Source organism: Erithacus rubecula (assembly GCF_903797595.1).
Source record: "Erithacus rubecula genome assembly, chromosome: 29".
NCBI classification, from domain to species: domain Eukaryota; kingdom Metazoa; phylum Chordata; class Aves; order Passeriformes; family Muscicapidae; genus Erithacus; species Erithacus rubecula.
In genome coordinates this window covers 4,390,208-4,415,120 of record NC_136681.1, presented here as the reverse complement: position 1 = coordinate 4,415,120, position 24,913 = coordinate 4,390,208, and the positions used below count along the sequence as shown (strand labels likewise).

General features: G+C 53.1%; 2 protein-coding genes across 2 annotated transcripts; one reads left to right on the top strand and one right to left on the bottom strand.

The window, feature by feature from the left end:
- Window positions 1–1,207: 1,207 nt before the first annotated feature.
- Window positions 1,208–20,606, bottom strand: ADAM9 (ADAM metallopeptidase domain 9; the record flags this gene model as incomplete). The annotated part of the gene is given in 23 exon segments (XM_079328851.1): window positions 1,208–1,319; window positions 2,239–2,366; window positions 2,890–3,004; window positions 3,446–3,584; window positions 4,707–4,812; window positions 5,277–5,357; window positions 5,999–6,182; window positions 6,580–6,685; window positions 7,176–7,371; window positions 7,571–7,663; window positions 7,766–7,937; window positions 8,145–8,278; window positions 9,013–9,094; window positions 9,727–9,896; window positions 10,438–10,509; window positions 10,911–10,976; window positions 11,728–11,917; window positions 12,519–12,595; window positions 13,742–13,820; window positions 14,851–14,915; window positions 15,371–15,468; window positions 20,400–20,406; window positions 20,409–20,606. Coding segments are annotated over 23 exon segments (2,568 nt in total). The 5' UTR covers window positions 20,505–20,606.
- A 1,353-nt stretch (window positions 20,607–21,959) lies between these two features.
- On the top strand, window positions 21,960–23,149 carry TM2D2 (TM2 domain containing 2). Its single transcript, XM_079328845.1, has 4 exons — window positions 21,960–22,229; window positions 22,300–22,387; window positions 22,465–22,580; window positions 22,700–23,149. Exons 1-4 carry the CDS (start codon window positions 22,042–22,044, stop codon window positions 22,911–22,913), a joined length of 606 nt encoding a protein of 201 aa, XP_079184971.1. The 5' UTR covers window positions 21,960–22,041; the 3' UTR covers window positions 22,914–23,149.
- Window positions 23,150–24,913: the final 1,764 nt, after the last annotated feature.

Sequence of the window (24,913 nt, the reverse complement as noted above, 5' to 3'; positions counted from 1 at the left end):
CCCTCTCCTAGCACAGTGAGCTGCTCAGGAGTTCCTAAACCCAGTCTGGCCATGGTGCAGGAGCAGAGGGCAGTCTGTCTGACACAAGGAGCCCAGAAGCTTCCTGACACTAGAGGGGTTGGGTGTTAAAAGAGGGGTGCATCAGTCACCAGGCTCCATTCCAAGTGCTCAGAGAAGCTCTGGTGGTCCAGGCAGAGACACTTCCCAGTGTTCTGCAGGGACTGCTGCAGTCTTTAGACAGTGATTTAACACCTAGCAGCACCCCATTTTTTAAAACCAGAATATGGCCGTGTCTTCTCGTACCTTTATCTCCACTGCCCATCCATGTATTAGTGGGAATTAGTACAGGAGTCTCATTTAGCCACTGTCTAATTAAAAAGCATTAGACTCCGTGCTCCTATAGCACAGCTTCGTGTCAGTCAGCATGGAGTTAAGAATTTAAGTGCATTATTATGCATCTATAAACATATATACATGCATAAACACGTTTAAAATATATCTCTCTTCCTGAAAAAGTCCTCTGAGACCTCATTCCATTTATGCCATTAAGGTGTACATGGGAAACACTTTCCAGTCCATGCAGAATAACTGACAATCTGCCCAGGTCTCCTTGCTTTGCCAGCTCCTCACTGCACAGTCAGAGAGACAACAACAAATCGGACGATTTCCTTACCGGGGCTCGTGGCAGAAATGGGGAAACCCAGAGCCACGTGCTGCATTTCAGGAGCGTTTCCTGCAGGCTGCTGCATTTCAGGAGCGTTTCCTGCAGGCTGCTGCATTTCAGGAGCGTTTCCTGCAGGCTGCTGCATTTCAGGAGCGTTTCCTGCAGGCTGCTGCATTTCAGGAGCGTTTCCTGCAGGCTGCTGCATTTCAGGAGCGTTTCCTGCAGGCTGCTGCGTTTCAGGAGCGTTTCCTGCAGGCTGCTGCGTTTCAGGAGCGTTTCCTGCAGGCTGCTGCGTTTCAGGAGCGTTTCCTGCAGGCTGCTGCGTTTCAGGAGTGTTTCCTGCAGGCTGCTGCCCTGCTGCTGCCTGCCCGGCCGGTCAGAGCAGGGCAGGGCTGGGTGGCTCAGCCCCGGAGCTTTGGTCGAGGTATTTGGTGAGTGTCCGGCGCTGCAGGCCTGGCTGGGCAGCCCTGCCCTGCCCTGCCGTGCCAGCAGGGAGCCGCAGCTGCCCAGCCGCCGGGCCAGGGGCTGCCTGGGGGGCAGCGGCTACTTGGGGGGCAGCGGCGCCGGGCGGGAAGGGAGGAACTGTCCCTGAGGTAACCGCGGCTGAGCCGGCACTGCCCGAGGGAGGAGCTGCTGCTGCTGCGGGGGCGGCGGCCTGGGGACAGAGCAGGGGTCAGGGCAGGGGGGCACCGCCCACAGGGGCAGGGCCAGTGTCCACCATCCACAGTGCCCACCACCCACTGGGGTCAGTCCCACAGTGCCCACCACCCACAGGGGTTAGAGCCAGTGCCCACCACCCACAGGGGCAGGGCCAGGGGTCACCACCCACAGTGCCCACCACCCACAGTGCCCACCACCCACAGGGGTCAGTCCCACAGTGCCCATCATCCACAGGGGTCAGGGCCAGGGGGTCAGCCTCACAGTGCCCACCACCCACAGTCCCACAGCATGGCCACAGCCCCCCATACCCCACACCTCCCACCCTCAGCCTCCACACCAGACTCTTCCTGAACATGCCCTGCTCAGACTGTGCCTTCAATGGCCTGGAATCCTCTGGGAACCCCAGTTTGGGAAAATTTGCCTTTTCTCCCAAAATTCTCTAAAGACCCCTGGCCCAAGTGCCCCACCACCATGAGCTACAGGAGGATGTGAGTGGCACTGACTGGCTCTGTGTGTGCCACAGCACTGCATCTTACAAGCATCATTTAAAAGTAAGATGAAAAATAAAATGAAAACTTTCTGTTCAAAGTTTAGAGAAATGGTTCTTCACTTGGCCATAACATTCAGAAATCAGTACAATGGCAATTTGCTTTTAAACTGACTATTGTACCAGGGCTTTAATCCACCTGCTGGGCTGATCTGCCCCCAGAGCAGCACCCTGAGCCTCGTTCATCACCACACAGAGCAGGATGAACACTCTGCCTGTCAGGGTGAAGGGAAGGAGAAACCTCCCCGTGAGAAGTCAGCCCCACTTGCACACAACACGTGATGGACACCCCAGGGCTCCCAGAAGTGATGGCCAGGACAAGGAATCATCCCACCAGGGCCATGGGCACCTGCAGGAACCCACTGACCTGCTGGGCACCCTCTGTGGCTGCTGCACTGGGTACTGTGCTGGGGAGTAGTAGGGCTGCTGGAAAGCCTGCTGAGGGTGCTGGTTAACTGGGTAAGCTGGCACAGGAAAGGTGTTTGGATGCATGTCCTACAAAGGAAATATAAAGAAAACATTCACAAATTGCACACAGGAATTAAAATATTTGTGTCACTATATAAGTGATGTTCAAGACCACTTGCAAACCAGCCTGGCAGTGTCAGAGTTGCTCCTTCCTCTGGGAACTCAGTAGGAAGGAGCAACAGCATCCAGGAACTGCTGGGTTTTGAAAGACACAAAGGCTGATGAGGCAGCACTTGGTTTGCTCTGGCTGGCTGTGGCTTCAGAAAACAGCTGCTCTGACAAGGACAGGGGCTCTCACTGGGGTGGGTGTTCTGTCATGAGCAAAAGGGAGCAGCAAAGCACCAAACCAAGCACAGCCTGGACAATGCCACAACTGGGAAACTGAGCAGCCCCCACACAACCCTCAGGAAACAAACATTCTCTCTGCTTTTCATCCAGGAGAAACATAAATGAAGAAGTAACTTTAAACCATTCAGTAGGGCAAAAGTTACAGTAACTGCATTCATCCCCTTCCTTGAGAGTAGAGTGGGGGAAAGCAGCTGATTCCTACCATGGGTACAGGTCTCGGAGCATAAGGCACACCACGGGAGAAGCCTCTCTGCTGGCACTCCCTGCGCTCAGGCTCGGGCCGAGGAGGAGGAGGAGGAGGAGGAGACTGCAGTGACCTGGGATGGGATGGAGGGTGTGAGCACACAGCCCTGGCACTGACTGCAGCCCATGAGCACAGGCACTGGCAGCTGATTTACACTATCACAGCACACAGCAGGTGTGAGAAAGAAAACATTTACCACAAACCTAACACCAACCCTTTTTCTGATTCAGACTCTGGCAGCTTCCCTTTGCCCCTTTATGAAAAGATGGGACCCAAAATTATCAACCCCTATCCCCAGTGCACAAGAACCAACATAACAGCAAAGAGAAAACTCTCTGCTCTTTGATTTGGGGTGGATTTATCTCTCCTGTCACGGCTGGAAGCAAGCTGCATGTTCATGGGCTGCAGAAGCCTTCACCTGACATGCTGGGATGGCACCTCCTGCACACTGTGGTGCTGGCTCAAACAAACACCCATGGGCATTGGGGACAGGGGGGACAGGGGAGGCACTCACGAGTGGCAGTGGGACAGCAGCCTCCTGCAGCCCCTCTTCAGCCTGTCCCTCTTGGCAAAGGCCAGGGCAGCAGCCACCAGCAGGGGCAGCACCAGGAAGAACAACACCAGCAGCCCGTCCCGCAGAGAGGTGTCCTTGTCTGGGGACACAGCAGGGCAGAAATGAGCCTGACACAGCTAAAAACAGGGGCAGAAATGAGACTTGCACAGGGGCAAAGCAGGGGCAGAAATGAGACTGACACAGCTAAAAACGGGGCAGAAATGAGACTGACACAGCTAAAAACAGGGGGCAGAAATGAGACTGACACAGGGGCAAAGCAGGGGCAGAAATGAGACTGACACAGCTAAAAACGGGGCAGAAATGAGACTGACACAGCTAAAAACGGGGCAGAAATGAGACTGACACAGGAGCACAAACCCAAAAGAATCCAGTAAGATATATGCCCAAATAGGTCCCTTATGTTTATCTTTTAGAGCTGATACCCTGGGCTGCAACAGCACATTAAATTAGCAGATCAATTCTCATTTTTCATGACTGTATTATTTCATTACTAAAGATTTTACAGGAGAGGGAAACAGAGTTCTGCCTTTTGGTCTGATGTTAAATCTACCTCTTCTCCAGCCACTGTTTGCTGTAGACAAAGAACTTGGGTTCTTAATCTTGACATTTTTATATGCAGCAATTTCTCCCCTGCAGGCTGTACTAGAACAGCCTTTCCCTTTTTCTGCCTGATGATTTGAGGGATCTGCCTGAGCTCCAGTGTGTTTCTCCAGGCTGTTACTGCACCACAGTGCCTTAGCTTGCCCAAACCCACACCAGCTTATGAAAAACAGTCTTCAAAATCATTCTTGCAGCCCACAGAAGTTACACCAATCCCATCTTTATATACTCCACATGGACATAGCATAAGTTTTCTCCAAATTAGAGCTTGGCTCTGGCTTCCTCTTTCCCCCTGAAGCCCTCAGTAGCAAAGCAAGCTTCCCAGCTCTGGCAGTTTACTCCTTCCTCTGCAGAACTGTGCTTCCCTTCCCAGCCCTGGTACAGAGAAGCCCAAAAAGCCTTTTTGTTCCAAGGTGGCAGAAATCACCTGAACTAAACCAGATCCTTACAGATTCCTACCCCAGCATCCCAGGAGTGAAGTGCAACCCCTTGAGCAGAAAACCTCTGCCACAGCAAGCCAGTGCAGAGGCACCCAGCAAACTGAGCAGCACAGGGGCTGCTCTGGAGCCCCCAGCCCAGCCCAGCCCCCACAGCCACTTGCCATTGTATGGGGGGCCACTGTCCACGCTGCCCCCGTAGCCCCTGGACTCACAGAAAGGGGGGGCCCAGCCTGCTTCACAGTGGCAGTTCCTGTTGTTGTTGCACACCTGGATTCAAAACACAGAGCTCAGCAACTTCCATCTCTGTGCATTTAAATCTGCATGCAGCTGCCACAACCTGCTCTGCCCCTGATATTGCTCAGCCTGGAGAATTGCACCCAGTAACTGCCTGGCCAATTCCAAACAGTCCTTGGCCAGGCATCCCAAGATTTCACATGACTGAGCACACACAGCACTGCTCAGGAAGAGCTTCCAAGGATTAGCTATCCCAGCAGCTTACACACCATGGCTTTTGTTTGGTGGTTCTTTTTCTTTATGACATGCAGAGTCAAATTTCATTAGCAATACTGGAACTGGGAATTCTTCTCTGGCAGAGACTTTTGTCAGACTTTTTTGACACTGCTACAGGTTTTCTTGCCTAGAGACATTTTGTAGAGTTTTACAGTTCAAGAAGACAGAACAATAAAGCTACTGATGACCATTTTAGACCCTGCTGCCTCTCCCCCTCTCACCCCATGGCCGTGGCACTGCTTCTCCACGTCACAGTCGTAGTTCAGGACAGAGGCACTCACACACTGGAAGTGCCTGCAGATCTGGGGAGCAGAGATGCACAGAGATGAGGGATGATGGCATGTCAGTGCCCCCTGCCTGCCCACACCCCTGCTCCCAGCTCAGGCTCCACAGCCACAAGCTGTGCTTGCTGCCACAAAGCCTCACACACTCTCACTGATAATTCCAAACTCTGCAGACACTCTGCTCCACAAAAGGCCTCTCAGCATGGGGCTGAGCTGGCACTGGAGCCTTTTGTCTCCAGTCTGAATGTAAAGGAACAGCAATTAAATTGTGCCCAGTAAGGACATGTGGAATGCACATTCCTCTGCTAGGGCTAAGCTTCTGCACTCTCTAGTTTACTTGGATTTTAATTGAAAGTTGTCTTCAAGGCATTTGTGTGGGCCTGGCTCTTCCTGCTCACTGACAGAGCAAAGATTCTGGCTCTCAACAACCTCAATTTCTTTTGCTTCACCTACAAATGAAGGCTCATTAAATGTTTGATGCACATGCAGTGCAGTACTGGGCAGTGGGGGGAATCAATGGACTCATTTAGTTTCACATTAACTACAGGCACCAACAAATAATGGTCATAACTATCCATGAAACAATGCAGCTGAAAACTTTATTCCCACGAATACCCCCAATTATTACATTAGGATAAGATTTTTAAATTGTTAATTACCTTTCCATTACCACACTTGGTGCCTTCGTTCACCATGCCTGGGTCTGGGACATCAGAGCCCAGCTGGAAATCCACCCCCCAGCAGGTGGTGCCTCGGATGGGAGTCTGGATAATAGCAGGCTTGATTCCAAACACAGGCATGGCCTTCACATTCTCACACTGCAGCTTCCCACACATGGCATTCCTACAACAGCAGCACAGGCACACTGCAGTGACACTTGAGTTTATTCTGAGAACGAGACCAACATGTGATTGATGTGTTCTACTGGAAGATGACACTTGAAACAAAATTGAGGCAACTTGACAAATAAAACTGAACTAGGCTTCCCTCCAGTGCTGCAAGAGTAGTGTATCCCTTCTTTCTGTAAGCTGTTGGGATCTCTGCATTAAGGAAAACAATGATTTGCTTCTCTCCTGAACACAGGAAAAGCACAATCCTTGGCAGGAGTGTGGAACACACCCTCCTCAGCACAGCCCTGCAGCCCTCCCCTTGCACAGCATCCCACACTGACCCCACAGCACCCAAAAACAGATCCCCAGCCACGTACTCAGAACCTGCCCGTGCACCGGGCTCAACTCACCAGCTGGAACACTTCTTGTAGTCATGGCCATGGAAACCACAGTTGCCAAATCTGTCCCCCTTGGAGTTCACTTCAGCAAAGCAAATGTCAGGGGCTGCTTTGGCTTCTGCAAACAACAGCCCATCCAGAGAGTGGAGCCATGTTACCCAGGCACAGAGACATCTCACACAGGATCTCCTGGAGCCAGAGCAACCACCCTGCTACACCGAGTATTTGCCATGCAGGAGCTTAGGAACTCGAGCAAACACTAAGGAGGCTACAATGTCAGAATTACAAGGCTCCAGGTTTAAAGATGGAGAAAAACAGTTACTTAACCTGAGTCAATTCTAGCACTAGACATTTCTTCACAGCCCTATAGAGCAGAAACCCCAGTGTACCAGAAAGAAGTGCAACAAAATTATTACTTGAACCCCCAGCACAGAACTAAGTGTAACACAGGAAGGATGCATGGCCATCATGCTAAACAATTGCCACCACACCTTCAAATCCTCTGCCAAAGCCAGCTGGTCTTTGTTACAGAAAAGCAAGTAGGTGTATTTTAGATAAACACAATGTATTCTTTAGCCAGAGTCGGACCCAGCAGTGCTGTCCCTTACTGGAGCCGAAGATGTCCTGGCACTGGGCGTCGTGGTGCTGGCACAGCCCGTTGTAGCAGTATGCCTGCTGGCCATGGCAGGGGTGCCCGTTCTGCACAGTGAAGTCTGGCTGGCAGAACTGAGAGCTGCCATTGCAGAACTCGGGCAGGTCGCACTCGTTGCTGCTCGCACGACACTCGGTGCCTCCGGGAAGGAGCTGAGCAGAGACAGGGAGGGAAAACTGGTCAGGAAATGGGAAGCTGCCAGCAGAGCCTGGCACTGCTCCTGAGCCAGGACATGCCCCGAACGAGGGACTGACCTGAGCCCTTGTGGACACACGGGGCAGCTCTCTCACAGATGCACTGACTAAGCCAATGCTCTCCTCTTCTCAAATCCCAACACCACCAGACTCCTACCTGGCAGTTTTTGCAGCAGTCACCATAAGCACATTCAGCACCAGAGCGCAGCCGGCAAGTTCCTGGCTCGCAGCACGGGTCACTCTCACACTCCTGAGGACACAAGCTGTGAATGTCCCAAAATCCTCCCCTCTGCCACAAACAGAGCAAAGGGCACAAGACTGCCCTGCCCCCCAGGAAAACACAGGCACCAACCTTTGGTGAGCCACAGTCACAGTCCTCACCAGCATCCACCAGCCTGTTCCCGCAGTAGGGCACGCTGTACGTCTCGTCGGGCTTGGGCACGTTCAGCAGGCAGCTCCCACCCTTGTTCAGGGTCAGCTTCTCAAAGTCCTCTGCACTGCAGCTGCTGAAGTTCCTGGACCCCCTGCAATGGGGAAAAGGAGCTGAGCTGCCCACTAAGCCAAGCCAGTATCCCCTGTGTTTGCAGAACAAGGGGGATGTTTGCTTTCCCCATTATGAACACAACAGGACTCTCTGCAAGGGGAGTTTGAAGGTGAAGGTCATCCATAAAAACAAAGCACATGCATGGGGCATTTGGAGCCTCCCTTGCCTTCCCCTGGCCGCTACTTACGATGCTCCAGAGCTCATGATGCAGCTGCTTGCCCCACAGTGACAGACTCGCTCGTCATCGTGGTTCATGCCCAGGTTATGGCCCAGCTCGTGAGCCATGATGGATGCAAACATCTGGATGCTGATCCTCCCAAACTGCACAGTGACACACAAGGCACTCAGCAGAGAGCTTATACTGACAGACAATGTTTACTTACGTGCAAAGGAAACCCTTTTGCCATTCTGTCTTTACATTATCAGATTCTCAGACCAACAGTGCTGGATTTCCAACCAAGTGTGTGGAATTTGCTATAAGAGCCCTCAGAGAAACCTCTCTGGGACACTACCCAACAACCTCCACCTTCCAGAGCGACTGCAATGTTAACACAAAAACCAGAACTCTCCACACCAGCCCAATTCTCTCAAAATGTGCAAATTCCAGCACTTCTGTCACTGCTCCAAAGAAACCAGATTTCTGGGATTGCCATTTACCCGAGAGCAGCAGCTTGGCTCATTAAGGCCCTGTAGTTCCATGTAGAACAGTGACCCAGCACTGCTCAGGGAGCTGCAGGTCAGACAGTACAGGACACATTTGAGACCACCCAGAGCTCCCACAGGCTTATGAGGCAGAGATACTTAAAACACAGAGAAACCCTCTCTGAGAAATCCCTTTGCATGAGTACTGCACTGAGCAGAGGAAAAACTGAGCACAAGACTACAGAGAAGTTGTGATCCAGATATTGTGGAAGTGTCAGAAATTGTGGGGAACAACATAAGAGCCCCACTAAGCCACTTCAGCTCTGTTACAAAAGACTCTGTGCTTCCAGGAAGACTTTCAGAGTGCAAACTCTGACCTCAATCACATCCAGAGATCACTGAAGAAATCTCACCACATTAATGCCTCCTGCATGGCTCTTGGAGCACACTGTTCCCACATAGGCCATTCCAGCTGTGCCACCAAAACCCTTCTTCCTGCAGCCATGAAGAGAAAGGAAAGGCCATCATCTGTCTGTAGAGACCCACAGAGCCCAGAGCAGCACACCACAAATCCTGCTGCTGCAGCTTTCCAAGGCTGCCACAGGAGCACTGCCACTGACTGCAGATAAGCTTCTGCTGTCTGCTCAAGATCCTTTCACTCTGTACATTTAAGACCAGTGTTTTCAGAGGAGGACAGCCTCCTCCACAGCACCCCTCTGCATACAGAGCACAGGCTGAGTAGCAGCACAGAACAAGCTCTGGGAGCAGGGAAGGGAAGGGGCAGTGCTCACAGCTCTGGGAGCAGGGAAGGGGCAGCAGCACAGACTCTGGATCAGGAAGGGAAGGGGCAATGCTCACAGCACAGACTCTGGATCAGGAAGGGAAGGGGCAGTGCTCAGCACAGACTCTGGGATCAGGAAGGGCAGTACTCACAGCACGAGCTGCGCGCTGTCGTGCCTCCACCGCAGCAGCAGGCTCTGGGAGCAGGAAGGGGCAGTAGCAGGGAAAGGGCAGTAGCACAGGCTCTGGGAGCAGGGAAGGGGCAGTAGCACAGACTCTGGATCAGGGAGGGAAGGGCAGTGCTTACAGCACAGACTCTGGATCAGGGAGGGAAGGGCAGTACTCACAGCACGAGCTGCGCGCTGTCGTGCCTCCGCCGCAGCAGCAGGCTCTTCTCCCTCCACTGCACGAAGTTGGCCAGCACGTCCCCAGCCCCCCCATCTGTGCTGATCATGTTCTCGTGCTTCCAGATCTCCAGCCCCACCAGCACGATGCGGATGTTCAGCATAACGTACATCTGGCAGCCAGAGGAGCAGAGATGTTCATCAATATTCACACAAAAGCAAGTGGCTGGTGCTACAGATCTTATGGCGAGTATCCACCTCTTCTGTGTGGGTTGGATTTTTATTTTCCTCAGCTAGTACACAACTGGAACCACCAGAATGCATTTCCCTGTGATTTAGGCCTTCACTAGCTACAGGATCAATGCTTAAATGCCACACTGGCTACATTAAGACAATGCCCAACAGAAATTTTAAAAAAGCCTCAGTTCCGACAAATATCCTGTGAAATAGTGGAGCTATAGACATGCTTTTTCTCTAACTTTTACACAGACACAAGAATTGCAATAAATGCAACAATCTGTCCTGTTGTCATTCACTGTAGCACAGGTTGGAAGAGTTTCCTAAACTAGTTCTCAAGGTGGGCAAGTGCAGATTAATTGAGAGGTGGAAAAGCCTCCGGGGGGATGCATTCCCAGAGTGGCACCCAAACAGACCCCAAGGTGGAGGTGTACAGAAGGCAGCAGGGCTGCAGCACACAGCACTCCTGCTACTCACACTGTCCAGGAAGTTGGCCAGCTGCACCATGTGCTCTCTTACTTCTGTTTCACTCTTCCCAAAATCTTCAAACTGCAAGACAAAGAAACTCAGCCTCATGAAAAGAGAGATGGAGACAACAGTACAAAAAAAAGGAACAGAACATTTTTGCCTGGCTCCAAATCTCCAAGAAGATGCTCACCAAGACAGCAACATCTTCTCTGCTACTGCTCAGCAGCTCAGGCAGTTTTTTACCACGTGCTTTCCTCACTTAGGAGATTCCTTGCTAACAGAACCTCTCCCTGTCTGCTGGCTGACTCCTTTTCTGAGGAGGATTGCACTGCAATCCTTTATTCTCTTCTAGGCTAGCATATTTGCACAACTTGGGTAAACTGTCAAATGTTTTTCAACAACCCATTTGGGAGCAATGAAGCCTGAGAGCTTTCCAAGCCTCTCCTGAGGGGAAAGAAAAAGGAAAGCCACACAACTCCCACCTTTTCTTTATCCACAACTATGAACAGTTCCACATATCTTGTCTGGTGCAGGACCGCCCTCTTTCTCTGGGGAAAATAAAAAAAAAATGTTTTAGGCAACTTCAGATTTATTAATTTAAGTGTAAACAAAAAACCCCATCATGACATTGTCATATTTCAGTTGATACCACCAGAGGTTTGAGCCACACCCAGAGCACACAGTGCCAAACCCAAGCAGTGTAATCCAATGCAAGGACAGTGTCTGTGTTTTACACAAACTCAGCTGCACAAAGACTTCCCTTGTTTCAAAAGCAAGGCACAGGTTGCCTTGGAAAGTCAGCACACACTGTCATAAAGGGGCAGCAAGATTCTACAAGCAAATGCCAATGATCTTGAAGTGAAAGAACATTTTTCATTCTCCTGCTCTCATTTTAATCTTGCTGCTGCACAGACAGTCCTTGAAGAACATGGGGGACTTCACACCAAACTGCTCCTGTGATGGTGAGGAGGATGGAATAAACATGACAATATTCTCCTGCCTCCTGGTGTAGTACTTTCTTAACAAGCCTCTCCATGAGGGTCGTGTTCCTGCCCTTAAAAGCCCCCAAAAAGCCTAGGAATATTCTAATATTATATATGCCCTACCCTCACTGCCATGTGCAGAAGCAGGAGGAGACTGGGGCTGCTTTGGGGAAGAAACTGAGCTGTCCAGCAGTGCAGAAACCCCCCAAACTAAAAACCTTTAGGTATGTGCTAAGTCCCAGGAAATCTGATAAGCTGCTTCCATACTCTGAAATGAACTCACAAAAACCCTTATGTGGGTCTGGGGAGGACTTACCCTCAGCAGCTGGGTCATGCTGGGATGGAGATTTCCCTCTGCAGCCTCCCCCTCCTGGCCTTCAGTGCTCACTCCACACGCTGTGGGCTCTTTCTTCACATTATCCACTCGATACAAAATGTGTTCAGAGCCAGAGGAGGGATCCCTGGGCTCAATCCCATAGGTGACATTCCCTATTGTCAGCAAACCCCTGAAACAGGGCAGTGTGAGAAATCCAGCCCTGAGCTACCCACAATTGTTACAGCTTACAAGTGCAGTAAATTAAACACCTCTGTAAGGCTCTGCAATGCCCCAGGAATTACATCACATTTAAGCAGAAATGCTTTAGTTCAAATACACTGTTGCCACTCTGGTGCCTGGCATGGTCCTGCAAAGAAAATCTTTGGCACAGAATATATGGCAATTAGCCCAAAGTGGGAAACAACTGCATCAAACTTGAGGTGCATAAGGTTTAGGGCCAATTTTGTGAAATTTGGAGATTGGTGTTCAACATTTCATTTCTGCAATAGGTACAGCTGTCATGACCATCTGTGCAAGTTAAAAACTAAGCCAAATATGTGTTGAAACCAATGTACTGCACTCTGGTAACAAACTGCATTAATAACTTATGTGCTGGTACTTCAAATATCCATGAACTCCTTGAATGAAAGATGCCCCAGGACAAGAGCACCGAGGCAGCTCAGTGCAGGGGCTCTCTGGCTGGCTGAGGCACACTGAAAATCAGCAGAAGTGGGTTCTGGGCCCAGCAGCCACAGTGTGAGAGGCAGGACACAAAGGAGGAGTTGTGCTACCTGAGCCCTGAGCAAGTGCTGACAGCCACCAGGGAATCCAGGCTCCCCTCCACGAAGCCCTGGTAATGGCAGTGATCCTGGAAAACAAGGGTGCATCACACACATTTCAGACAGGCCTGCACACCCAGGGCAACCTCTGACCACCAGTGACTACAGCTCAACAACACTAAATGTATAAAGTTAAAAAAAACCAGCTGTGGTAAACTTAACTTGACCAAGGCTATCCCTCTCCTGCTCTGTCCTCCACCCTGCCTCAAATATTTCAAGGCCAGCCCCTCCCTCCAGATTTGGGCCAAATGACTCTTCTGGCAGAAAGTTCTGGCTTGTCTGTCACCTCTGAGGAGGAGGAGGGAGAAGCCCTGCAGTGCAGGCAGCTGGAGCTGCAGTGCCAGAGCCCTGAGCAGCCCCCACTGTCCAGACTGCAAAACCCCCCCGTGTGCTCTGCACATCCTCTGGAAACCACCCAAGGGGGAGCATGGGGCAAACACCCTGCACTGGCTCCCAGGGCACTCCCAGACACTGATACAGGGCCTATAATACAGAGAGAACAGATTCTGTCACCTGCTTCTCAGCAAGGAAAGCAGAAAGCACACAGGGCTTGTGCTAATTGTTCAGGGTAACAAGATTTCTGTGACCTAATGCTGAAAAAGCATTTTCCCTCTAACCAATCCCTTTAACTAGGAAGCAAACAGTCATTTGACTCAGGTGCTCTATGCTCAGGAACAAGATCCTATGAATCATGTATGAGTAACACTTCCCTCTAAAAGGAACAACACTGATCCCTGAGAGTGAAGCCATTAGAAAAGCTCTCATGCATTTTGTATCACAAATGCTCTCAGCTCTACATTTCCAAAGGAAACCTGTAAGGCAGCTGCTTGTACAGAAGAGGGCTGCAAACATGCTTTCTGTGGAATAACTCCAACACTGCACAGACCACAGCCCTCCCCAAGGTCCTTCAGACTTGATCCCATCCAGCCCTGCCAGCAGTTCCCCTGAAGCTGTTAGTCCAACACCCACTCTGCTAGCCCCTAACAGCCAGCCCCCATCCCCACCCCACAAAACACAGGACTTTTACAGTCAGATCCTCATCCCAAATCCAGGATTCTCTCTGCAAAGAGGGCAGTGGCAACTGAAGGTGGCCCAGCAGAAAATACAACAATCCTTTGGTAACCCCCAGGTGCTCCAGTCACCTCTGTGAGGGTATGAACAGCAGGAAATCCCACCTGGACATCTGGCTGTTCTAACTGCAGCTTTCCCTCCTTGTCATAGGTATAAACTGTGAAATCTTTGGGCAGCAGTTCTCTGCAATGAAAGGGGAGAAGGAATACAGAGTCATTCCATGAAATAAGGGGAATTTCATGAAAGGATTGTGACATTGGAACAGAGCAGTAAGACAGCCCTAATCAAAAAATGTGACAAATAGGTAAATTGCAATTAAATAAGGAAACATTGAAAAGGAAAAACTGCCCAAAATTAAGAAATTGTATATTTTCACAGCAAAATTCAAGAGACCAGAATAGTACTACTAATGAAATCAAACAAACTACCTCACCCCAGAGAGCAGAACAAGCAGCAAAACTCATTAAATTGTACTAAAAGCTGTTTCCAAGCAGGAAGAAAATTTCTAGCCCCCAGTCTGCTGCACATGCCCTCTCCTCCTCAGTTCAAGGAGGAAGTGCACTGGGAAAGGCTCCCATGACTGACTGCTGCACCATGCTGGTAATTCCACTGATGTGGTGCAGCTGAATTCCCACATTTCAGAGGGTCAGGGCCTTGGCAAGGGGCAGCAGGAGCTCCCCAAGGGCTTGCACAGCTCTGTCTCCATCCCAAGGGAGTTTGGAGCACAGTGCCCTGGCAAATGAGCTTGTGCTGGTGCTGCAAGGGGCCTAAAAGTGCAGGCAGACAGCATCTGCATCAGCTGTGAGGTGTCAGTGCTCAGACCTGGAGAAAAATCAGTGTCCTCATTTATTAGTGTCCTTGTGCTACTGAGACAGGAAAAACACAGAACTAAAGCAATAAACAAGACCCAGACAAAAGTGAAAATATTTACTTGAAATACAGTTCAACTTGTTTATTTTTAGCTGTGAATAGAAAGAGTCACAGATTCCCTGGGTCTCCTTGGAGTAAATCTGCAGCTTCCTGCTCTGAAGGGATTCCCCAGGGCTACAGGAATTGAAAAACATCTCTGGACTCTATTTCTTCCCATTCTGCAGAGCTGGGATGTACCTGCACTTCCCACAGATCCCCAGGAGACAAAACTCGTGTGCTACCTGCCAGCTTGTCACCTGGACAGTTTAAATCATTTCATAATTCAAAGAAATTCATCACTTACTTGTTCTTCTCTAGATGGATGGTGTATTCATTCCCCTCAATCTCAACAGCATATGACACTTTGTCCTGAATACAAAAAAGGTGCATTTTACTCAAGTTAAAGAATAAAAAAGTCTTGGAGACCAACAAAGGTAGATGAACCCGAAATTTATTTCACAACTGTCCCTGCCTCCAGGACCTGGCATCCCTTCCTGTACAGGAGAATCACATGAAGGAACTGGTTTCAAAATACAACTGTGGTTTTCTTACTCTTTCCTTCTAATGCTTCCATAGAAAGGTTCCAAGTCAGAGCCAGAAAAGGACAACACAGTTTTTTACTGAACATGATGCAAGTTTTACACCCACATCAAAAACCCACTGCAGCAACTCATGACCAGGGAGGCACCAGTGTATGAGGGGATGCTCTCTGCAAGGACAGACACTCCCCTGCTGCCAGGGGGACCCAGCAGCATCCCCTGGCATTCCAGGTCAGTTCTGGGTGGATTTGATAAACTGAAGAGGAGTCCAAGACTGCCCAGTACCTGCATGGAGGAGCTGTTGGAAGCCTCTCGTCGCTCCCTTCCCAACCTCTGGGGAGTTACAACCTCGTAGGAAGTGAGCAGGGAAATGTCCTGGAAACCTGGAAAGAACAGAAACACTGGCTAAAGGAACAGTGCACCCAAAAGGATGAGGCACAAGGATGAAAAGACTCCTTCAGGAAAAGTCCACAGCAGAAGAGCACAGAGCAAAGCTCAGAGCAAGGCACACTTGGATGGGGCCAGAGAAAACAACACACCAACAGCAGAGAAGACACCAACTTTCCTGGAAAGTTTCAAATTGAAATCTTCACAATCCAAATATTGTCTTAGCAGTACCCACCTCACACACCACCCCTCTCCATCAGCATTTAAAGCAGGTCAGCCCAGCAAGGACTCACTCGAGGACACCCAGTGTCAAAGCAAGTGTCCTGTGCTGCAGAGCTGCACAACTGCCCCATGCAGCCTCTGAGAGCTCCAGCACTCCTGTGCTCCCCCTGGCACAGCCCAGCACAGCCAAACTCCTGCCCTGAGGCTGCTGCTACCGCTCATTATGCTCTTAGAGAGCCCCCAAGGGCCCCCTCAAAACAACTGAGGTGACTCAAATCCCTGCAACAAAGCAGACACCACAGATCCCTTTGTGTATCATTTGCATATGCAACATCAGCCACATTCCCTGAACCAAACAAGTCCACAGTCCAAGCTCCCTTTATCAGCTTTTACAACCAACTGTCCCGTATTAACTATGTAAACAACACTAAATTGTGCATGCAAATGCACCACCAGTGGTGCCCTTCTGTACATCTGTCATTTCCAGGCACACACTCGCACCAGCCCCGGGCTGCTGCAGGTCCTGCTCTGCTCTGTTCCTTCCCCAGTGCCACCCATGCCCCTGGCCAGGCTCAGGAGGCTCTGGGGCACAGGTACAGAGCAGCAGGACAAGGCAGCCTTGGCACTGCCTGCACCACACGTGTGCCCAGAGAAGCCTGGGAGCAGAAACAAATCAGTGAATCACCACATGAAGCACAACTGGGAGGGATTTCTGGGAAGAGTACAACTCTAAGAGGATCCTCTTAGAGGAACAGCACTAAAAGAAGCCAATTTCCAGGTCTCTGAATGCTCTGACAGTTCTCTCCCCACTTTCTGCCCTGTGCAGCGTTTCCCACATCACCAGCAGCCCTCACAGAGGGCACAGAGCAGTCTAACTAAAATCCTCCCAGCAGAAAGGCAAGCCTGCTCCCACACCTCCCTCCTACAGAGGCCAGGTACAGTTGGGAATTGGTTTTTCAGGACTCCTAATCCTCAGGGGCTCTCTGCCCCAGCAGCTCCTGGGGCTGCACACGTCATGCTCAGACATGCCCGTGACCCATGTCCGGCCCCAGATCTTATTTCTGATCACAAAAACACAACTGCAGCCATGACCACACTTATCTCATCTCATTAAAGGCTGCCATTAATTACCAGCATTGGAGACAAGCAGGAAGATGTGAATCACCTTCCCCTCCCCACCCCAATCTGCCACAGGAATTCCATGCATGCCCCGTGTGGGAGCCACAGGAACACATCACAGCCAGAGGACTCTGCAGGCACTGAGGGAAGCTCTGGGGTGCCCAGGTGAGAGCCCAGGGGTGCCTGGCAGGTAAATCTGCGCCCAGCACAGGTCAGACTGCAGCCCCTGGCTCAGTCAGTCACAGCTACACCCACCCACACTCTCACTTCCCCTCAGTCATCGTCCTTCCTGAGCTCTGACTCCTTCCCAAGCCTGCAGAGGAAGGTCAGAGATACACTCTTTAGTGGAAGAAAAAAAAATCAAAAAGAGGAAAGTTCAGACTGTGGCCTGTTACACCACAGAACAAACTAATTTCATAAAGCAGCTCATCAGCATGTGAGCAGGCCAGCAGCTAATACCAAAACTCATTAAGTTAGCTGTGGTTATCATAGATCGATTGCAATTAACAGCTGAGGTCAGCTGCATAAGGCATTGCACACTTTGGCAGGGGATTGTCACCAGAAGTGCCAGAGCATTAGCCAGCCCAGCAGGGCCCAGGCAGGACCAGCAGCATCCCTGATCTCCATGGAGCAGCTCTTGGTGCTCCCAGCTGCTCTCTGCCCCAGACAGGGCAGACACCCACTCCCCTCTCTAGCCCCTCATCTTTACACTCCCAGTGTGCTGTCAGACTTGTGTCTCCTTTCCTGCAATCAATGTTCAGGATTTCCTTACACCTCTGCCTGTCCACAGCAGGCTGTTCTGGCCCCACTCTGCAGTCACAAACACCTGTCCCAAAAAAGCACCAGAGCAGGACACAGCAGCCATGGGGCCTCCCATCCCAAGCACACGTGCTGTGTGTGTTTATGGATCTCCACAGGCTGATCTCACCTCCAAAACAGACAGCACATGCCTCATTCACCACAGCTACTCTGACACTCATTTCCTTTCCTGCCAACATGCTTCTGCTCCCCATTTTTCACTCTCATACCTATACAGACAATTGCTTCCACCTCAGAACACTCTGCACCATCCTTTCAAAGCCTCTTATTTCTGACAGATATTTCTCTCATGCTCAAATCTGAGATTGCTACCCCAGCCTTTATGGGGCCTGACTCCCATCTGACTGGGAGGCACCAGCTGCCAGCTCAATCTGCACTCTCCATATCCTATTTTCAGAATCATACAGGAGTTTGCCAAGCAGTGTCTGAGCAGAAACTTTGACCTGGCTTACTTACACGTGTCCTTCAAAACAGCACAACTGCTGCTGCTGGATTTCCCAGCAATGACACACCAGGAAAAGCATTTTTTGGGTGCACTTGACTCTTGCACTAAGGTCACAGCTGAAGTAGGATTTACTGTTTGGACTACTGCAAGTAAAAACCTCCTTCACTTTCACTATGCAAATATTATCCAAGTCCACTTAAAAATGTTTAGAGGTTTATACAAAACACAAAGATAAGTCTTTTTCTAAATGCAGGAATGTTTTCTGTGGAGCCAGCAGTTCCAGCTCCTCCCATACCTCAAAGACTACAGAGTGACTCAGTGGTGCTTCATCTTCAAAACACCTGGGAACATCTGGCCAGCTCTTCTTCTACAGGCAGCACTCCTGGGGATTTTTCTTTCCATCTCTCCCTCCCCTGCTCTCAGTCTTCAGCCCTGCTGGGTCTCCTGCTGTGCCAGGAAGAGATAACCAACTATCATGGCAAGAGAAGCAATGTATCTGTATGCACTGCTCACCTGGAATATTTGTATAACACTAAACCTGGCCAGAGCAGCTCATGAAGTTTCTTTTGGTATTTCCCAAAGGATGCTGGACATTGATCAGGTTACAGAGCTCTTCCACAGAAACATTTCCTAGAAAATTCTTACACCCTTTGCTGAAACCCAGAGCTATGCTGTCAGTGTTTCCTGTCTAGACTCTCCCCATTCCTAAAGCCTAATTTGCCTGCAAGACAGCAGCTCCCCTTGTCCACAGAGAGGACTGTCAGCCGTGTCCCTGGTGTGACACGGCACGCTCTGCAGCTGGTCCCAGGAGCAGCAGGCAAAGCCAGGCTCTGCCCTGCACAAGGTGAGCCCTGCTGGGGGTCCCTGCAGCCCCTCCTTGCAGCCAGGGCTGCGTGCCCAGGGCCAGCAGCTGAGCAGGCTGAGCCCACTCATTTCCTGCCAGCCCCAGCTGAGGCTCAGCTCTGCTTTCCCAGCTCAGCCCGTGGGAACCTTCTCTTGGGGACATCGCTGGCTTTACATGCGGCCACCACGGGGAACTGTGAAATGCACATTCTTACCTTTTTTTTAATTTTAGCTTGAGAAATAATAATGATCAAGACATGCAGAAGTTCTAAAGTCATGATGCAAACTTCCTTCTTCCAAAAGCAAAGCACAAGAAGAGGCAACGTTAGCTACACTGAAATATCTTTCCTCTCTTTCCTTTTCACACGGAAGAAATAACCACAAACCTGCTCTTTGCTGAATGATGGTCCCAGATTTGTTGCAATATGGGTAAGGCAGTGTTGTGTTTTCTGTGATATGAACAGAAGAATTATCCTAACCAAACACCCTATCTCCCCAGAAATTTAAACCCAAGCATTTAGACACATCAAGAACTGTGGCCAAGCCTGGCTGGAACACCCTCGTGTGTGAATGACACCATGTATTAAGAAAGAGATGGAGTAGCACAAAACAGTCGTTGCCTGTGAATTTTTTAATTCATACAGTCAAATCTTGAAGGCTCATATGGACATGAACAGGACAGGAAAAGCCACACACACAGATCCCTTAAACCTATATGATTATGGTCATTCAGGAATTTTCAAATAATAGTTTCTGGTAACACTCCACTTCTGCCTTACATCCCTATGTGTGTCAAAAGCACTCATAATATAACCCCAGACTGGGGGTTTCTACCCTCTCCTTCATGCTTGTACCTCAGGCAAGGGAGTTCACTGTATCCATGGCAGGTTTTGGCATTAATAGCTGGGACAGGGAGTTCCAAAGGCAGAGAGGAACACCACCATCCATCACCAGGAACTGGCACCAGCGTTCCTTTCCTACAGGAACTAAAATCCTATTCCTCAAAACACCAAGCACCCCACAGGAAGCACAAGCACCGGTAGCTCAGAGATGCAGAATTTCAGACAGCTCCCAATGTCCTGTGCCGGGGCACGGCCGCACCTGCACGGCAGGATGGAGGAGCACGGGGCCCGAGGGACACCTGCGAGCCCGGCAGGTCTGCGGGACCGGGGGCACGGGGGGTGCCGCACCCCGGAGCCTCCCGCGGGGCCCGGCGACCCCCGGCGACACCCGGAGCCTCCCGCGGGGCCCCGGCGACCCCCGGAGCCTCCCGCGGGGCACACGGGCCCGGCCCCGCTCGGGCCAAGCCGGGGGCTCTCTGCCCCAGGGCCCCGCTCCGAGGGCGGGGAGGGACAGCCAGAGCCCCCCGGGGAGGGGTGACAAGGGGGACCGGACCCTGCGGAGGGCACGAGGAAGGGGGAACGGCGCTGACCGGGGAAGGGAACGGGCGGCAGGCCCGGCCCGGCCCCCACACTACACCCGCGGGCTGCCCGGCGCGGCCGGCGGCGGCAGGAGGAAGATGAGGAAGAGGAGAAGGCGACAGAGGCAGTTCCAGGCCCGGGCCATGGCACCCCCTGCCCACATCGCCCCTCCCGTGGGGCGCTGAGTCCGGCCGGCGGCCCCGCGGCCTTATGGAGCCGGGCCGGGGCCTGCGCTGCGCCGCCCCGGGGCGGAGCCGCCCGCCCGCCCGCCTGCCGCGGGCCCGACCGACCGACCGAGCACGGCCCCGACCGACCGACCGACCGACCGCCCGCCTGCCGCGGGCCCGACCGACCGACCGACCGAGCACGGCACCGACCGACCGACCGACCGTGGCACCGGGCCCGACCGACCGACCGACCGAGCACGGCCCCGACCGACCGAGCACGGCCCCGACCGACCGACCGAGCACGGCCCCGACCGACCGAGCGCCCGCCACGGGCCCGACCGACCGCGGCACGGCCCTGCACCGCCCGGCACCCGGCACAGACCGGGGCACCGGCCGGGCCCGGCCCGGATCGGGAAGAGCCTCAACCTTTCCAGTGCTTTTTTGCACTGAAAGCTCCCAGGTACCAGAAGCGCTGGTACCTCCCGCAGAGGGAGCTGGTGTCAGCACAGACCAAGCGCGGCTCTGCTGGCCTGTGCTGCCGAAACCTGCGCTGCGCGCCGCTGAGTACTGTACAAATAATGCACAAACGCCAATCAGCCTGTGGTTCCTGCCTGAGGGGCATGGGAGTCCCAGGTTCCCATCTCCCTTGGCTTCTCCTGTCACTCGGTAAAACCAACCAATACATCCTGGAGGTATGCAATGTCTGAAGCCACAAATGCGACCCCGGAACAGAGCACTGGCTTAGGGATGTTCGCTGGCTCCAGCACGGACTTTGCAGCTAGAATAAAGCACAGTGAGAAAACCCATTGCACTGAGATTTCCTGACATCAGAGCACAGACATTTTGTCCCTTCCATGGCTGAGACAGGAACGACTCTCCCTTAAAACAACACGAAGGGCAGACACGGAGAATGGCTCGATGGAGTCAATTTACTACGGAAAAGAGCACAAATGCACTCGAACTCAGGCTGCCTCTCATTCCCACAGAGCGGGGTGACACTGAGCCGCGCACCCAACGGCCAGCTCGGACAGAATGAACCGCTGCTGCGGCCGCCGCGCCGCCCCGCTGCCCGTTACCGGCAACAAAGACCCTCAAGGGCCCTTCTCCGGCGCTAAGGGCGTCTGCTCTTCGGGAGAGCGCGGGGGGCAGCGCCCAAGGGAGGGGTCCCTAACCCGGGAGGGGTCCCTATTCCGGGAGAGGTTCCCGAGGAGGGGAGGGGTCCCTATTCCGGGAGGAGCTCCCGAGCCCCGGCCGGACCCGAATGCGACTGAGGGCGGCGCACCCTGAAGATCTCGCGCGCCGCACGAGCGCCGCGCCCCTCGCCTTCGCCCATTGGCCGCCAGCCCTCCCCGACAGCCAATCATCTCCCCGTCCGGCGCGCACTCCCTCCGCTGCCGCTTCCGCAGCTTTTTCCGCCTTCGCTCCCACTGGCAACGGGCGGCCATTGGCTGCGGGCGGCGCGGCGAGGCGGCGGCGGGCTCCCATTGGCTGCGGGCGGCGCGGCCCGGGGCCGAGCGGCGCGGCGGTGCCGCCATGGCGCCGCCCGTGGGGTACGCGCTGCTGTGCGGGCAGGCCGCGCTCCTGCTCGGGAACCTGCTGCTGCTGCACGGCCGCGGCCTCCCGGACAACGACACCGAGCCCCGCGAGCTGCCGCCGGCGCCGCCCGCCGCCAGCTGGGCTTACAGCGATCCGCGGGCGCCGCTCGTCCTGTGCACCTACCTGTGAGCGCCGGGCCGGGCGGGCGGGCAGCGCGGCCGCCGCGCCGCCCTCACCGCCCGTCCTTGCCCGCAGCCCCGATGAGTTCGTGGAGTGCGAGGAGCCGGTGGATCACGGCGGGAACGCCACGGCGCAGCAGGAGCTGGGGCACGGCTGCGTGAAGGTGAGGGCGGGGCGGGTCGGGGGTCCGGCGGCGGCCCCGGGCCCGGCCCGCGGGCGCTGAGCGCTGCCCCGGCGCAGTTCGGCGGGCAGGCGCACGGCGAGGTGGATCACACGCGGGTGCAGTGCCGGGCGCTGGACGGCATCGAGTGCGCCGAGCCGCGGAGCTTCCTGCGGGGCAGCCGGCCCTGCGTCAAGTAGGAGAGTCCCTGTGCCCCGCACACCCCGGACCGGACCGGACCGGACCCCGGGGCCGGGCCGGGCCGGCGGGAGCGCCCGCGCTCCCTGACCCGCCGCCTCGCCCCTTGTCTCGCAGGTACACGGGACACTACTTCATCACCACTCTGCTCTACTCCTTCTTCCTGGGCTGCTTCGGCGTGGACCGGTTCTGCCTGGGCCACACCGGCACGGCCGTGGGGAAGCTGCTGACCCTGGGGGGCCTGGGCATCTGGTGGTTCGTGGATCTGATTCTGCTGATCACCGGAGGGCTGATGCCCAGTGACGGCAGCAACTGGTGCACCGTGTACTGAGGAGGGGCAGGGCTGCAGCCCCCTGCCCCTGCTCTGCCTGGCACTTACAGAACTGCAACTCAGGGTTCACAGCGCATGCCGTGATAATGACTCTGCCAGCCCTGGACACAAAGGTGTTAAGTATATATTTTGCTTGTTTAAAATGGCTTCCCGCTGCAAATAGCGACAGCTTGAGAAATCAGAGTCTGCAAACACCGAGGGTCGAACCAAAATTAATAAAATCTGGAAGAAGCTGACTCCAGGTACTTTGAGGATTAGCAGAGTCACAGCCACACAGAGATGAAATCAATGGGGTCATGGTCTAGCCCTGAGCCTCCCCAGCCATCCCATTAATCCAGAGTCCTGAGCCCTGGTTACCTTGGGGTCATGGGCAGCCTGACATCTGGGAGAGTCAGGGAGCTGGGAAAGGGCCAGAGCAGCTCCTGTCTGTGCCTGGCAGCCCTCGGGCTGCAGCCCCAGCACGGGGCACCTGCAGCACCCAAAGGGTGCAAGAACCCCACACCCAAAAGAGGAACCCCAGCAGCTGCAGGTTAAAAACTTACCAAGCTGAATAAAAATGGGAAAAGGAAGCTGCAACAAGTCCCAGCCAGAGCCAGACACAAAATCTGTGTATGCAAATGTCCAGTCACATTTGAGATAAAACAGCAAACACACACTCCCAAGTTTGGCAGCTTCAGCTGGGGGGTGGGGGGCAGCTTTGTCCTGAAAATGCCATTCCTCAGCAGAACAACAGGCTGGAAAGTCCATGGAGGGGAAAAAATTCTGCAGTGACCCAGAAAGAAAAAAGAAATCCCATGTGCTGTCGTTAACAGCTCCTGTGTCTCCAGCCCCCCACTGACAGCTCTCAGCAGGACCTTAATCCAGCAGCTTCCCTCCCCAAGGAGCATCTGGGACCTTGGGCCAGGAGGAGTTGTGATGTCCCTGCCCTCACCTTGCAGTGTCCCCCAGCCCAGAGCCCCTCCCTGTGCAGGGCAGCAGCATGGGGAGCACCCACCCCTGTGGGGACAGCATTCAGCCCCAAAGTGCACAGTGCAGATGGACAGCTTGGGAAAGTGATTGGGATTTCCTTCTTTATTTAAAAACACGGGGGGAAAGGGCCTTGCAGCATTTACAGGCGAGGGGAGGGAGGCAGGCAGCCCCCACCCCAGGAGCACTGCCCACAGGAGGGCCCCAGCCCTAAGAGCACTTGAAATCCCCAGGCAGCACTTCCAGAAACATCTGGAACCACGTGGGAATAGCAAACCCCAGCACTCTGTCCCCACAGGGCACCCCCAGCACGAGCTTCAGGGGGGAGCAGCTCGGGGATGTGTCCATCCCACACCTGAGCCAGAGTCAATACAGAGCTGAGGGGAAACCAGCTTTAAAATAACCCCAAAGCTCCAGCAAGGGCTGGGCCCTTTGGAAATCCCTCCCTCCCACACCTCCTGTGCTATGGAGCTGAGCTCCAGATTTGTTTGAGCCTCACCTCCAGCCCTCACACTGTCCTGGGGATGCAGGAGGGTGGCAATGAGCAGGAGCAATGTGGCAACAGTGCTGGAGCCACTGGTAGTTTCTGCTCCTGGATAATTAACCTTAATTGTGCAACAAGCCTCTGCTTTACCTTCCCAGGCCTGAGGAAACTGTGCAATTATCAAGCACCAGGAATACTCAGGAGTCTGTGGTTCCAAGGCCTTGCACAAAAGAACCATCACCCCTCTGCATTCCTGCTCTCCAAAACCGAGATCAGCACGCTGGTACTGAACACTCTGAATGATGGATGGGCTTACCAAACTACTAAAACATTCCCAAACAGTGTTAGGAGCCAAACAGCAAGTCAGCCTAGAAAAATGAAAGTTTCAAACTCTAGTGCAAATAAAGCAAAAAGGAGAAGAAAAAGGAACAACAACAGGATCTATGTAACTACAATTAAATAATATTAACACTCACCCTGTACCCTTTGTGATGATTCCCACTCATTTTCATGGTCTCTGTGCCCTCCAGCACCTCCACACAATCCCCTT